Source organism: Notechis scutatus, chromosome 5 (genome assembly GCF_049901735.1).
Source record: "Notechis scutatus isolate UNSWTSFEM ecotype Mainland chromosome 5, rNotScu1.2, whole genome shotgun sequence".
NCBI classification, from domain to species: domain Eukaryota; kingdom Metazoa; phylum Chordata; class Lepidosauria; order Squamata; family Elapidae; genus Notechis; species Notechis scutatus.
This window is the reverse complement of record NC_142013.1, coordinates 18,360,568-18,376,288: the sequence shown is the minus strand read 5'-3', so window position 1 is coordinate 18,376,288 and position 15,721 is coordinate 18,360,568. Positions and strand designations below refer to the sequence as shown.

General features: G+C 39.5%; 1 protein-coding gene across 6 annotated transcripts in view; it reads left to right on the top strand.

Annotated features, from left to right (window-relative positions):
- The window catches only part of ALKBH8 (alkB homolog 8, tRNA methyltransferase), a 59,658-nt gene extending 49,344 nt beyond the window's left edge, over positions 1–10,314 (top strand). For all 6 annotated transcript variants that reach the window (XM_026685345.2, XM_087966221.1, XM_087966222.1 and 3 more), the window contains 2 exons: positions 8,027–8,176; positions 9,623–10,314. In XM_026685345.2, the coding sequence (XP_026541130.1) occupies positions 8,027–8,176; positions 9,623–10,168 (696 nt within the window). In that variant the 3' untranslated portion in view covers positions 10,169–10,314. The remainder of the gene's footprint in view (positions 1–8,026; positions 8,177–9,622) is intronic.
- The last annotated feature ends 5,407 nt before the right edge of the window (positions 10,315–15,721 follow it).

Here is a 15,721-nt window from a genome sequence, read left to right as displayed (position 1 = left end):
TATCTTTTAGAAGTCTTGTTGAAGTTTTACTGTAGATTCTTTTTAATTCTAGGCAGTCTCCTCCCTCCTTCAGACCCTGCCCTTATTCTTTTTCTCTCCCTTCCTGCTTATGAAAAAGAAAATTTTTAATGTCCAGAAATCTTTATTATCCCTTTGGCATTTTGTTTTATTTTCAGCTTAATTGCCTATTGATGTCAAAGCGGATTTTTCCGATTTCTTATTTAAGTCTCTTAGTTGTCAGTATAGGGAAGGAGAGGGAAGAAAAAAAAAGCCAAACCTTTCCCTTTTCACTTTCCTTCGCTGCTTCCGACTCTTCTTTGGGAGCGATGTTATTTTTTGTAAGTTTAAATTCCAGGGTACCTTAGTTGTTGCTTTTACAATTTAACCTGGTCAGCCAAAAGTTTCACTTATCTTCCTGCACATTCTTGTCCGGTCGAGTTCTCCTTTGTGGTGGCCATTTCTGACCACCGCTGCAACCGCCTTCAGGAAAGGGAGTAATGGCCAGCTGAGGAGGAGAGATGCGGCTCTCCTCAACCCTGCTGGCGGTCTCCCCCCTCTTCACCAGCTCTACGGGGTGGCTTGGCCCCAAAACCAGCCGGCTCGGGGCGCTCCAGCAGCGAGCCCAGACAGAAACCGCGCACAATTGCAGATTTCTGTCTGTCGTCAAAGTTCATATTTATGACCTTTGCTTTGTCCCAAGGTCATGTGATCACATTTTGTGACCTTCAGACAAGCAAAGGCAATGGGGAAGCTAGGTTCACCTACCAAGTTACTAACTTATTAACTCCAGTGATTCACTTAACAACTGTGGCAAGAAAAGTCATAAAATGGAGCAAAACTCACTTAATTACATAAATTTTAGGCTCAATTGTGGCTGTAAGTTGAGGACTACCTGTACATGAACAAGATTCAAATGTTAGCCATAAAATAACAATGACATAACAATGAAGCAGCAGTATTACTAATATTGGTAGCCAACCCAAAATATCAACATATAAATTAAAACAGATCAGAGGAATTCCTGTCTATTTCAGGATTCTTAGCACAGACAGTAATGCAACATCTGAAAATAAGAGTACGCTTAAAGATACATCCACAAATATTCATACCATGTAGTTGACATTTTTGCCATGATCAAAAAGAATACACACAAAAGAATCACGAATATATTTCAGGAATTAAATTCACAAGAGAAAAGGGAAATATGACCCTACCCTTCCTGGATATACTCTTAACTGAAGGGTGAACAACTATGGCCACTTTGTGACTTGTGGACATGGTTGGGTCAGTGTTCTGTCCTAGGCTTCCCCAAAAAACACTAAGCAAACTCTGTGTCCCAGAAAAATCTCTTTTATTAAATGAATGTGAATTTCTTGCATTAACATTCAACCCACGGCCTGGCAAACACTCTTTCAAAAGTATAATTATGAGCTCAGACCTTATCTATCTTGAAAAGCTGCCCGGTAAATATTTCCAAACACAGTGCTGACAGGGAAGGGCTGGGCACAGAGTCTCTAGGTTATACAGATAGATCTTTATGAGGCTGGAATGAATGAACGAATTGTTTCCTGCAAAAGCCCCCCCTCCTTTGCTCCTCTTTTAATCCTTATGGGAGGGGCCATTCATCGTCCACCTGTGGCCTTACTCCCACGTCAACCTCGAGTTCTTAATTGTTCCTTCCTTTTGGCAGCTCTGTGCATGCGCAGGCTGGGAACCGGTTCCAGAAGCTCCCCCACCTCACTGCTGTCCAAGCCCGAAGGCATCTGATGACTGTCAGCCTGCCCTGACCCCATCTCTGCCTCTGACGCAGAGCCCTCGTCCGAGCCTTCCTCAGCCTCTAGGACTGGCCCAGGTTCCGCCCCAACTTTCTCGCTGTCCAACTCTGCTGCCAGCTTTGTCAGCCGCCGCTGGGCCACAACACTCAGGAATTCTGGGAGTTGAAGTCCATGGGGGTCTATGCCTCCTTGCCTGAACTCTCCACTATTCTTTCATCAGTTGCAGTGTGACCTTTTTCAGCTGCTAGTTTCATCTGTCCCCATTACACGAGGCACTGCTTTCTATCCTGCATCTTCTTTATTCTCATAGCGGAAGCTCTTCTGCATTCTCTGGACTTCCTTGCTTTTCTGTTCCCATTTGTTCATATGGGCAGCCACAAGGCTCAAGGTTGCATCTCTCCTTTCTGTCTTTTCTGTCTATCCAGGGTATGAATACAAATAGCATATCAAATGCAGAACATCTTGTTGGCAAGCTGGGTGATTGTATCGCTGTTGGGAAAAAGTTCATTGTTATTCATCTGCATTATTGCACATGCTCCGACGTTCAGCCTTGGCATTCCAAATCGGCTGCTGGACTGAAGTTGTCTCTGAATAAATCCTGATCACAGAAGCATGTCGAGAGAGGAAGAAAGTTAATTAGTTAGAAAAAAATGTTAAAATAACCTCTGATAATCTGAATGAGATCACAGCGTTAATTGGGGGAACGATAAAATAAAAAGTTTGCAGTAATCATCTCTTTCCAGTTTCCGTGGATGTGTATCCAGCATTCATCACGTTTATGCCAAAGGGAAATTTCCTCAGGAGCTGGTATATCCTTTGTATTTTTATCACACTTGAAATAATGGATGCTCCGAAGTATTTTTATTTTTGTTGCAAGATGTAATCTTTTTATTTTGGGCAGTGGATTCACTTTGCTACATAGGACAGTACAATTATGACTTCACAATTATTTGATATACTTTAGATGCAAATTGGAATTTTGTACTCTGGCTGTCACATGCTTTATTCCTTTTGGTTAGCTAAGCTATGGCTCATTACATTTCATCACACTACAGTGTCATTGTCTTTTGCAAGGTTATCTCAGGCTTGTCTTTTTGATTGAATCCCTGCTTCTCTGTCCATTTTTACTTTTTTACTGGGACAGCAAAAAGTGATTAAGCTGAATGCAATTTCGCCTCTTTATAAGAGATCCAAGTTTGCCTCTTGAGTTTCTATTTAGTTGCTGAGATGTTCATATGAAGGACCAAATTCCACCCCTTTCTCCCAGCTCTAAATTATCTAATAGGGCTCCTTGTCAAAAATTGTTTTCATCACTGTTTTAACATTCTCTTTTTCACTCAGTCATGAAAAATACTTTTAGACTTTGTAAACACCAGAATGGATCAATTTGTTTGTTTGGAGGGCAATCTGTTCTGCAGGTGGTGGGATCTCTGGTGCTGTAAATGTTCTTAATTAAAATCAAAGTCTTTATGATCATACCCAGTAATGAAGTTGGCACCATCAGCAATAAAGATTTCCCAGTTATGGCAAATCTATGATATGAATAGCATTATGTACAATTGGCATGCACTTTACATTCACCCTAATCCAACAGAACTGAAATGTGGAATATTGTATGGTTTTTTTTTTCTTACAGATCTTTCCCTTTAATGAAATGGAGCAAATCTGTTTTGAGGATTAGATCTGGCATATATTCTGTCAATAAACCACTTTGTAACTGGCAGTTAAAGCTGACTAAATTGAGAATTTAATCTGTCTTGGCTGGAAACACTAAATGGAAACACTAAAATAAATAATGTTGTTAAATGTTGTTAAAAAGTTCTATTTATGTTAACACAATCGTTAACGTAAATAGTTAGAGTTACCAAAGGAAACTGTTTATTGGTTTTTGTATGTCCCATCTTTTGACTTTACATGGCATTGTTTTCATTTGATATATGCAAGTGCATGAATCAAACCAGGTTTACAGCTTTCGCATTCTGTTTTTATTGTCTTCTAGCAGCTAATCCATCAACTAAAATTAGTCTTGTAGATCAACATTTATATTCATAGCAAGCAATCCATGGCACAGATTTACACGATTCCCTGTGCTGTTGGTTTTTTGCTGTAATAAACTTTTTATATGTCATTTATTACCTTTCTGCAAATATAATATCTTGCCTGTAAACAGACTGATTCCTGGATTGCCGTGATGATTATGAATAACCATAAGTTTACATATAATCCATGAATAAAAAATCCATAGATTTATTTCACTCACCTTTCTGTTCAGAAAGCATTGTGGGATTTTTGGAAATAGTGTGATATATTGCAGGAGAATGTAAATCAGGAGTCACAACTTATGGAGGTTTAGCGGATGTTACTAAATTTTGAGAGCGTGTTATACACATTTTCACAAAAGGCTGCCATAGGGGATATGCTTAGTCACAAAATACCTATTTATCCAAAGGCAAAATAGTAAAGTTTCCAGTCTCCCTTTCTGGCTTTTATGGGTCCGTGTAGAAGTAACATTATTTGACATGAAGGTAATGCTCGAGACTGACAGTTTGCTTTGCCAATCAATGTTAGCTTTCTATCTTTTTAAAAAAAAAAAGAATCTAAAAAGTAATAAAACCAAGTAGAACATGGGGCCCAGCAGGCATTGCAGGAGGCACAGTGGTGAAATGCTACCGGTTTGGCCCAGTTCAGCCAAACTGGTATCAAAAATTGCTACTGTTCGGCCGAACCTGTAGTAAAAAAAAGCTCTTGACGATAAGCTGAGGGGAGAAAGAAGAGAAAAGCGCAGGATTGGTCATCCCACCCGCCCCTGTGCTTTTCTGTTCTTTATCCTCTCAGCTGATTGGTGCAGCAGGGCCTCAACTGGTGTTTGGAAAGTTGTGTGCGTGTGTTAGGTGAGCGCACACCAGTGTTGGGATTCAATTTTTTTTTTACTACCAGTTCTGTGGGCATGGCCTGGTGGGCGTGGCAGGGGAAGGATACTGTAAAATCACCAAACCGGTAGGGAAACTTGTAGAATCCAACCACTGAGGAAGTATCCCTGGGGACCATACTAGAGCAGGGGTGTCCAACCTTGGCAATTTTAAGACTTGTGGACTTCAACTCCCAGAGTTCCTCAGCCAGCTTTGCTGGCTGAGGAACTCTGGGAGTTGAAGTCCACAAGTCTTAAAATTGCCAAGGTTGGACACCCCTGTACTAGAGTTTTAGGCTACAAGCGTGGGGCAGAATTACCAAGCTTGCTTGTTTCTTCCACCAATCGAAAAACTACTTGGGATTCAGTCCGGTGCTTCCTTTTCAAATCTCCTTCGTTCTATAGCTGCTGCTCTCAAGTGGACAGCAATAATACAGTAGAAGTGTTTCTGCTACAATCCCGCTGGCCTTCCAAAGCTATCCACAAAGCCTTTCCACGTTGTTTGATGCGATCTGAAGGTCAAATGAGAGTGCTACAGTGCTTCTTTTCTTGAGATGGAAAATTGAAGTGATCTCTCCCGCTGTGTGTTTCCATGCTATTTGAACTGGGCTGTGATAGGAAACATACAGATGCTAGTAAATTAATAAACCCAATTCAGGCTGCCTCTGAACTTCTTATTGATTGGAAAAAAAGGGAGGAAGGCAACTATATAGCTGTCTAACAGCAACAGCATAAATGCCCTTTTCATGCCGTAGATTGTTAAAAACAAACCTCCGATTTCAGGCCAAAAGCAGATGTCTCAGTGATTCTATAGATGGAATCCTCTGCCAGTTGAGACTAGCTTGTTCCAAAATTTAGATAAATCTATTTGAATAAGAACAAGTTTATTAGGGGATAGAAGTTCTTCCGTATTTACAATCACTGCCAAAAATTGCTCTTCGTCGTTTCTAGAACCGTGGTTTATATTCCTCATAAACCTAAATACTATCCTACCAAGGGGTGGGTGTCAAAAATCCCAGCAACTAGTTCGCTGACTAGTTACTGGGTGGGCGTGGCCTACTGGAACTTCTGGTTCAGCTATTTTTCCAGAGGTTTCCCTCAGACCTGTGGGAGGGCGAAAATGGCCTCCCCCAGGCTCAGGAGGGCCTCTGGAAGCTGGAAATAGGCCCATTTCCGGACTTCTGGAACTTCTGGTTCGGCCCGTTTTTCACCCTCCTAGAGCCTTCGTGCGGACCCTGAATTTACCGGCATCCAAAACGGGCCGCGTGGAGACTCCTGGAAGGGGAGGGGTGGGATGGGTGGGGCCAGGCAGTTCAGCAAACCAGATATAAATTTAACATCCGGTTCGCTTGAACAAGTCCGAACCGGTAGAATCCCACCCCTGATCCTACCAATGAAGACAGGCTGAAGGAACTTGTGGTTCAGGTCAGCCTAAAGCAGGGGTGTCCAACCTTGGCAACTTTAAGACTTGTGGACTTCAACTCCCAGAATTCCTCAGCCAGCTTTGCTGGCTGAGGAATTCTGGGAGTTGAAGTCCACAAGTCTTAAAGTTGCCAAGGTTGGACACCCCTGGCCTAAAGCAAAGATGATAGCTTTGTACAGATACATTACCAGTGACAAACAGCCTCAATCTGAAGTTGTCTCCTATTACCTGGCTGGTTGCTAATTATTATATTAACTAACAGGAACAGAGGTTAGAAACTTAAACAGAATTTTAAAAGATAACAAAAATTTGCACTGAACATTTTGCAAGACGGATAAACTAATTGTATTATTATTCTGTGATTAATATTGATAGATTTATTAAGATTACTAGTATGATTATGGTTATCACTGTATTTTTACTTAAAATTAATTGGGCCCAGACAACACGTGGTTCAGATAGACATGCAATTTGTTGTGTTTCTCAAAGAAAAATGTACAAATATTTTTTTAAAAAATATATATTTTCAGTTATAAAATCTTCTTCTTCCTAACATATTCCCACAGGTTCAGATCATTGAGTGCCGCTTTGCAATTTTATAAATTTTTAGTTATAAAATAGTCTTGTCAAAAGTCACATTGGACAGTAAGAGCAGCTAAGTGGCTCCAGTTAAACAGTAGCCTCGATCCATTTTCAGAGTACTGTTCTCATGAAAAATGTATTGTTAAAGCCATCTTTAGTGGAAATTGGATAAACGGTGGGTGGAACTGTGCTTGGCCTAGCCTTTGCATTCAGCCTATCCTACTATGCCTTGTATTCGTTGTAGTTTTGATGTCCTCTGCTGAATAACTGTATGTGTATTGATTTTATTCCAAACTGCTTTGAGTGTTGTACAGAAGAGAAGCGAGGCAGGAGAATGTATTTCAAATAAACAGGGTCAGAGCTAATATTGCTGCAAGCATTCCTAAGTGAATTGTCTTGCGGGAGAAAAAGCAAATAAAAAGGGCATAGGTAGCCATGTTTGCTCTCATTGCTATCCTTCCCCCACGCTTTTTTTTTTTTTTAAAAATTGCCAAATTGACAGAACGTACAAGCGGGAATGCAATCGGTGGAAGAAGTGAGAAAACATTCCCTTTCCCTGTGGGAAACTTGGAGCACAGGATCAGTCGGGATCCATTTCCAGTTGCTTCTGTGCATATCAAATGATAATGGAAAGTGGAATTAAAATGCAAACCTTACTTTTAATTATCCCAGATGGGGTGTCTTGATGGCAGGAATGAGATAGAGAACTGGTTTCTTAATGCTACTGCTGGATCAAACAATAGTTTGCTTTAGATACCGTTTAGACCAGGGCTGTCCAACCTTGGCAACTTTAAGACTTGTGGACTTCAACTCCCAGAATTCCTCAGCCAGCAAAGCTGGCTGAGGAATTCTGGGAGTTGAAGTCCACAAGTCTTAAAGTTGCCAAGGTTGGACAGCCCTGGTTTAGACAGAGTTGATAAGCTCACCTTTTATAAAATGCAGCTAATATTGAACTATCTCTTAAATCTTGGTAGGGGAAAAAAGCAGGTTTATAAATCAAGGCAATCGGTGTGGTGGGTTGTGTTAAAGAACAGCATAAAAGAGAGAAACTTAAAAGCTTTGATGCCTGCAGGTGTAATTTGGAGTTTACAGTCCTTCACATCTGGGCAGCCAGCTGTTACTGTTCCTTTCACTGAAGAAACATGCATGCATGCTGTTAATCCAGCACTTAGATCATTATTTTGGTTCTTCCCTAAAGAGATAAAATTAATCAATTTTCTGTATTCTGCACAGTAGCTGGAAAACTAGATTGTTTATTTCTGTAAAGCTACATAACGTTAATGTTCATTCCTGGTTTATGTACAGCCTTTTCACACTTTTTTTATTTTATTTTAACAGTTGGGCTGTGACCGTAGTAAGACTCTGGTAGATATCTGTGGAGAGAAGGAGTTTCAGGCTTTTGTGTGCGATGCGCTCACTGTGCCAATACGGAGTGGTTCTTGTGATGCTTGCATATCCATTGCGGTCATCCATCATTTTTCAACAATGGTAGGTTAAAACTGCCTAAAAGTAAAAATAATAATAATAATAATTTGTCCTTCTGTTTCATGGTTGTTGTTTTCATTCCAGGGAGCTGTGATTCCCAGTTCCATTTATGAATCTTCCAAAGAACTTCCAGAGATTGCTCCTTTGATTTTTACATCACAGTTATTGGTGCCATTGAATTAAGGCTTACTGTTCTATTTTTTTTTCTAATCTATACCTTTTTCTAGGGTGGGATTGGGGGCAAGAAAGAAAATGGGAAAGAAATTCTGGAGAAACTTCCCATCCTGTGAAATTCCTGTACCGTTAAAAAATTTTTAAGTTTCTTTACACCCCGTACAGTCTGCAATACAAATTCCTAAATTCTATCTATTCTGATTGGCAGTGGTTCTTCATGTTCTCTGGCATATTATCTTAAGTTTTTGTTCCCTGAAGATGCTGCTGCTAAATCTGAAATGTTTATACAAAGCCCATGTTGGACCACTTAGCAGTGATCCCGTTTCAACCTCACTGGAGATGGGTCTATCGAAGCAAATTATGAATCAAGGGTTGTGTGATGTGAGATCCTTCTGAATCTTCTGAATCTCTTTTTGCAAGACTTCGGTCACCAAGTTAGCCAATATGGCATAAACTTTTCTTATTTTGGATGTGAACAGATCATAGAACTTGCGTGCTGTAGTTCTCAGTTTTACTAGCTACATCACAGTCAATATATTTGTTGTAAGCATCAGAACAGAGGATAAAGGATTTTATAGCTACTGGAAGACCTCTTTTGACTAATTTTTTTTTTGCAGCAGTCATAAAGCAAACACCACAGTCGTTAAGTGAACCATTATTCACAAAGGGTGTTTTTTTCACAGAAACTGAAAGTAAATGTAGTTTCCAACAAAAATGTCATAAACTGTAATCTCATGACTGCAGGATGCTGCAAACCACTGTTGATGCAGTTCCAGAGTACCCAAAATGCAGTCATGTGACCGCAAGGCATGGACAGTTCTCCGAACTCTGAATGTGGTCATAAGTCTGTCATGACCTCAAATGGTCGCTAGGCAACAACCGGTTGTAAGTTGAGGACTACCCATAATTAAAATGGTTCTTAGTTCTTTCTTTCCATAAAGTTGTTCTTTCTTTCCATAAAGTTGTTGACATGTTTATTGTAGCTGTTTCTTGTTCTGTAAGTTTGTTTATTTCATTCTTTGCTGAATTTTTAAAAATAAATATTTCATTTTATATTCTATTCTATTAATTTCATTGATATAGAATTCTATTAAATAGCTGAAAAGCATGAAAGAAGTATAATTTAAAAAGTAGAAATAAACAGACTACAGAATAGTACCGTGTTCCTAATTCTCTGAGCTCGGTCTTGTATTTTGTTTTTGTTCTGAGTACGGTTTTTAGTTTGTTACGTTTTTACCTTTAGAATGAGTATCTGTGTTTCTCTCCCTTGACTAGGAGAGGAGGCAGGCTGTGCTCTGTGAACTGACTCGGCTGCTGAGACCTGGTGGAAAAGCACTTGTTTACGTTTGGGCCATGGAACAGGAGTACAAGGAGCAGAAGTCGAAGTATCTGAAAGGGAAAAATGCTAGTGATAAAAGGCTTGGCAAAGCTGTCAGCGACACGCTAAATCAAACAGGCAGCACTGAATGCCAAGGTTTGGCACAGCCCAGCAAGGACTGTAATCAGCCTAATGGGACGAGCAACAGTCCAGACAAGGTGGTTCCTGCCAGACTTCCAGTTCATACAAATAGAACTTCCTTTGAAACTCAAGATGTCTTAGTCCCTTGGCACCTGAAAGATGGAATAAGGAAAAAGACAGGACATGCCAAGCTTTCTCAGCCTCTGGATGGCCCTCCAGAGCCCAACCCGGTTTTTCACCGCTATTACCACGTCTTCTGTGAAGGTGAACTGGAACAGCTGTGTAAACAACTAGACTGCATAAAGGTGCAAGGAAGTTATTACGACCAAGGAAACTGGTGTGTGGTTCTTGAAAAGCAGTGATGCCTTCACAGTTCCAGGGAGGCAGCTGTGTCTTTGATGGATTTATTGATACAATTATTTCCGTGGATATTTCTAAAACATGGTTAGTTACCCTGGCATTTGGTATTGTGTTTACATTAAAAAAAATAAATACCACTTTTACATGCTGCGACGAGAGAGAGCATTTTTTCTTCCCCGATTTATGAAATTCTAGCCTGATGATCAGATTTCACGATCATCCTTGCAATTTACAGATCTGTTGGTTCTAGGAGATGTGATCAAATAATGAAAGCTTCTGATTTGATGCACTCATATGCAGTGGAACAATTGAGAAATGTCAAAATGATGGAAGGATATAAATGACTATTTTATTTAGCAAAACTAGCGGGTGAATTCTGGTCCTGTGCATCTGGGGCAGGCCAGAACAAACAGCATAAGAATACCTCAAATCATTGTAGGGATTTGATCCAAGAAACACAGAGCATGTGCTCAATATAATGAAACAAAGAGATGTATTTGTACCCAATGCAGGAGCAGGCCTGGAATGGTTTCAGAGTAGGAGAAGCAACAATGGGACATTTGGAAAGGTAATATAACATCTTTGGTTCAAGGCAGTGCCAGCATTCTATTGTTATTCTAGCAAGCTTGCCCATTTTCTCCTTCACCACAATAATTGCAGAGGAAGAGAAATAAGAGGCCAACTGGCACATTCCCATGTACTTAGCAAACTCCCACAACTTAAACTTGGTTGTGAATTTTAAAGGCATTTGGAAAAGGACCTGTTGATCTTTAATTATATACACAGCCTTGCAATTATATTTGGTTTGTGTCTATAAGTGTATAAGATACAAACATCACTGGCATAGAAATCAATCAAATTAATATACAATGAGAGAGGGAGGGAGAGAGGCAGGAACTGATGAATAATATTTTCTAGTGAATATTCCACTAATTTTCATTACTATAAATGTAGATTACAGAGTATCAGAAATCAAAGCTTCAGAATACAATTTCTATTTCTCCTCTATATGTTTATGTTTCCATCAGCACTTCATTTTTTAAATAGATGTGTGACCCATGTGTCATTTTTTCAGAGATATTTTGTTAATTAAACAGAGAAATACAGTAACCATGACAGGCAAAAAAGTAGTGGGATCAACTTCCAATTTCCTTCCTTTTGAATTTCTTGTAGAAAGCTGGCAGGGAACATTGGAAATTCCCTTCTTCTTCCCCTTCCATTCTTCCAGGAGGCGAGGAAATAATTGCACAAGTTACCAGGACAGGGTTAGGGAACATTGTAAATGAGGATCACATAATTGCAGTGACTGAAGCAGCCACAATTTCCCAAATTTCATTCCCTTAGGACAGGGCTGTCAAACTCCTAGCTCGCAGGCCAGATGCGTCACATGCTGGCCACGCCGATGCCTGGTTTAGCGAAGGGGGGAAAGTCCCGATACGTCACGTCACGTCACACTGCTGTGACGATGTGAGTTTGATATCCCTGCCTTAGGAGTACTAAGTCCCGGCATTCTGAAAGTTAATCCATTAGAGTTATCTCAGTTCAATAATTATTGATCCAGACCTTCTAATTTTGTCCAATTGAAAGTTACAAAACAGACATGACAATTTTTGTACTCTATAGATGCAGCAGAAAGCTTGCATAAATACAAGAGTGGTATTTCTATGCAATTTAGAATCCTGGATGCACCATGTTTAACATTGGAGGTAGTGGGAGGGAGAGGGAACAAAACACGAAAAATAATAGTAGCATCTTTATTACCAAAAAAATAATTTTTAATAATGTTACAAGACACATATTTCATTTGCAAAATAAAATATACCCACAATTAAAATCTAATTAGGCCTCATCACAACTCACAGTAAATGAATCTAGTCCAATAAGCTAAATCTAACTGGCACAATGTACTTATACTAAGTATCCTATCATATCCAAATAAGTCAGTGAACATAATATAATCAGGTTCTAGAATCCTGCTTCCATTAGCTTCCATGGAAATAACAATACACAATACCATGTTATTATTTGGAGAATCAATCAAGTTTTATATTAGATCCAGAACCAGACTGCAATCAAGGAAATTATATTATTAGATCCCTGCAAGAGAATACAAGTAGTCCTTGACATACGACCACAATTGATCCCAGAATGATTGTCATATGTTGTGGTGGTTGTTAATGCCCACATGATTGCCTTGCTTAATAGCCACAATCCAGGCTCTCCCAGTTCAGTTGTTAAGCGGACCAAGGGGTGCTTGGGGGGAGGAGACACTTTGGGAGGTCTACTGTGTTTCTCCAACAATACAGCCTCCCCCAATAGGAAGTCCCAGCATGTTTTATAGGCATAAAATCAAATTAAGCCCCTCCCCCCAAATTAAGGCCTATATTAATCATGCGAAATGGGGGGAATGGCGGGTGGGGCTTGCCGTTAGGAAGTACTTTTGTTGCATACCCGGATATGGTGCTGCCTGCGTTGACTTCGGCGTTGCTGGCACTCACTTTCCGAAGATTGTCTTTCAGGGTCGATCCGCCGTGTGACCCTCCTATACAGATGCCACATGGTGCCATTATTAAGTTTCACTACAAGATAAAAAAGTAAAGAAGAAAGCAAAGTTAGGAAAATAAGAGAGAGAAGTGCAAAGGGAAAGCAAAATAATGGCTTTTAACTTTCTTCAATGCTGCAGACTACAGACATAATACAACATCAACCCTTTTCTTTAACTTCACAACATTTCAAGCAGCTTCTATAATTCCAAAATCATTCCGATCATCAAAACCTAAAATCAACACTTCATTTTCTTTCCATCTCAAGCAAAAAGCCCAGATGTAGTTTCCAAAGAGAAACAAAACTAGGTAAGTTCTTTTTTAAAAAAATTAACATAATTTTGCCATCTCCACTAATTCTATCACCTTTACTGCCTATTTTCCACTGTGGGAATTAGTGTGTCTTTCCATCTTTGCACGTATACAAAATGAGATAAGTTGTTTTCTTTAATTAAAACAATTTTGCCAATTTTCTGTTAACTCTATCACCTTTATTCCCCATTTTTCTGTTGGGGAAATTAGTATGGCTTTTCATCTTTGCACGTATACTGTAGGTTTCTTGCTACTGTCAACATATACATTATAATATCAAAGTTTCAGAATTTCTTTCAAGTTCTATGTCCATCAAAGCTATGTTTAGCATTAAGATAACAAATACAATAATAATTAACCCAACTTAGAAACCTAACTGATGGGATACAGCAAAATTTCCAAGGAGAAGCAGAAAATGAGAGCCACTTTGGTGTAGTGGTTAAGACTCCAGGGTCTGTCTCTCTCTCTCTCTCTCTTTCTCTCTCTCTCTTATCCATCCATCCATCCATCCATCCATCCATCCATCCATCCATCCATCTATCTCACAGGGTTCTTGTAGTGAGGAAAATAGGGGGGAAAAGATCATTTAGATAAGTGTGCTACCTTGAACTATTCATATAATAAAGGTGGGATAAAAATAAATAAAAACAAGGAAAATGCAGGGCAACTACATAAATTGAATAAATAAGTTACAAAAAATAACATATTCCAAGCCTTCACAGTTTTTTTTGGTAGGTTTTTTTTAAAGTACTTGAAATTAATGCAAATGAGAAACTGCTTGTCTGTAAACATTACCTACATTCTTTCACTGCTTTTGAAATAGAAATTACATCCAGCTTCTGAACAAACTTACTTGGGAATCCCATTATTCTATATTTAGAATGTACTGAGTTTTTAGATGAAGAAACCAAGAATTCCGTAACTTTAAGGGGTTCTGACAGAAGTAATATGAGGTCAATGCAATTTAGCAGAGGCACCATTAGTTTTAATAGGAGTGGAGATGGGGTTTGGTTGCTGTTCTGAACTCTTGATATGAATGCACTAATATGAGTTGGAGCTCCAACTCCCCCAGTCTTTGTTCCTTTCTTGCAGGAGGCTTGACTTAATTAGCTAAGACCTAAGTCTGCTTCCCTTTAACTATGCCAGTCTACAATTTGAGATTCAGAAGAAGTTGAAAACCTGTTTGAGAAGTGTATCCGTGTGCGCAGAGGAGATTGGCTGAAGACAATGTCTTTGGTGAAGGTCGAAAAGAGAGCTGCAGGTAATGAGACAACATACTAACTAGTTGAAAAGTTGGAAGGCCAGGAGAAGATATAAAGTGAAAGAATTGGGTTAATGCAGCTGCAGCAGGGGTTTAATGGCGTCAGATAAATGAGCATGACAATGGGAAGCTGAGACAAATGGCAGCCAATTAAATGGAGTCAGCCCAGTGGAATGGGAAGTGCGATGAGTGCAATTAAAATAAATGACCATGGGTAGATATTAAATATAGCACAGAAGCACAGCCATCACGCTGCCTGGCATGGGCAAGTAAGAGATCGCTCAAGTCGGTTGGAAGCAAACAATTGCAAATGTCTGCAAAAGTTGTAGCTGGGGGCTGAAAAGCACTGATTTAGAAAATATAGATATTTGCACACAACCTGGCACAAATCTGAAAATTGGGGTTTTAATATGCCCTGTTTGTGAGTGACATAAAATATCCCATCAATTCATAATAACAATTAAATGCTATGTATGAGCTACATTTAATGAAGTGAATGTCCAAGAAGAATGGAGAAAAGGAGTCCAGATCTGTTGTGCTTCTAGCAGTCTTTTGATCTGTTAAAATCAACAGGTGAAGTTCTTATGCAAATAAATAATTCCTTATATTTTCAATGTTTAGGCATGAGTGCAAAATCTTACTTATATATTGACAAAATTTAATACTACTGTATACTCCAAAATGGTAAGTGCTGAGGGATTTTCTATCTCCAGGCCCTATTAGAAGGAGATAAAATGGCTCAGCAGCTCATTGATTCATAGCAATTATGTGTTTGTCTGTGTTGTTGAGGATATCTGGCCTAACCCATACTGGTCACTACTTTAGAGCAGATGAACCATGATTAGAAGGTGGAGGACAGCACAGTTAGTCCATTCTCCATATCAGATAATTTCTGCTCACCACGACTAATCTTTTCTAGAACAAGAATTTGAAGGTCTATTGTGGATCTGCCTGGGTTCTTGGGGATTTTCCTAGCAATTTCACAAGCGCATCAGCTACAAACCTCATTCATTTCTGCCTCTGAAATGCAGAAGAAATAAAGGCATTGCAATGATTGAAGCCAAGTGATATCTCTCTGACCAAAGATCTAAACAAGCATAGCCAATGAAATAGCAGAAGTGACATCTAGAACCCTGGTGCTGGAGGCTAGAAGATGAATGTGGCCAGTCACTACTATGAACCTACATAGTGGCAAAAAGGACAGTGGAAGCAAAAGTAATTCCAGGTGGTGTTGCATTGCCACATGGTCCAGAGAAGTATACCCAGGACCATTACCATTAATAATAAAGTTACATTAACACTAATTAACATGAAAGTCCAAAAGTACCAATCCCACCTCTCATTTTATATTTCCTAAAGCTAGAAAGCTTTTGAAATGCTTTTGCCACTCCTCCTCCTCCTCCTGTGGACTCAAATTTCATTTAACAGATCTTTGTCTA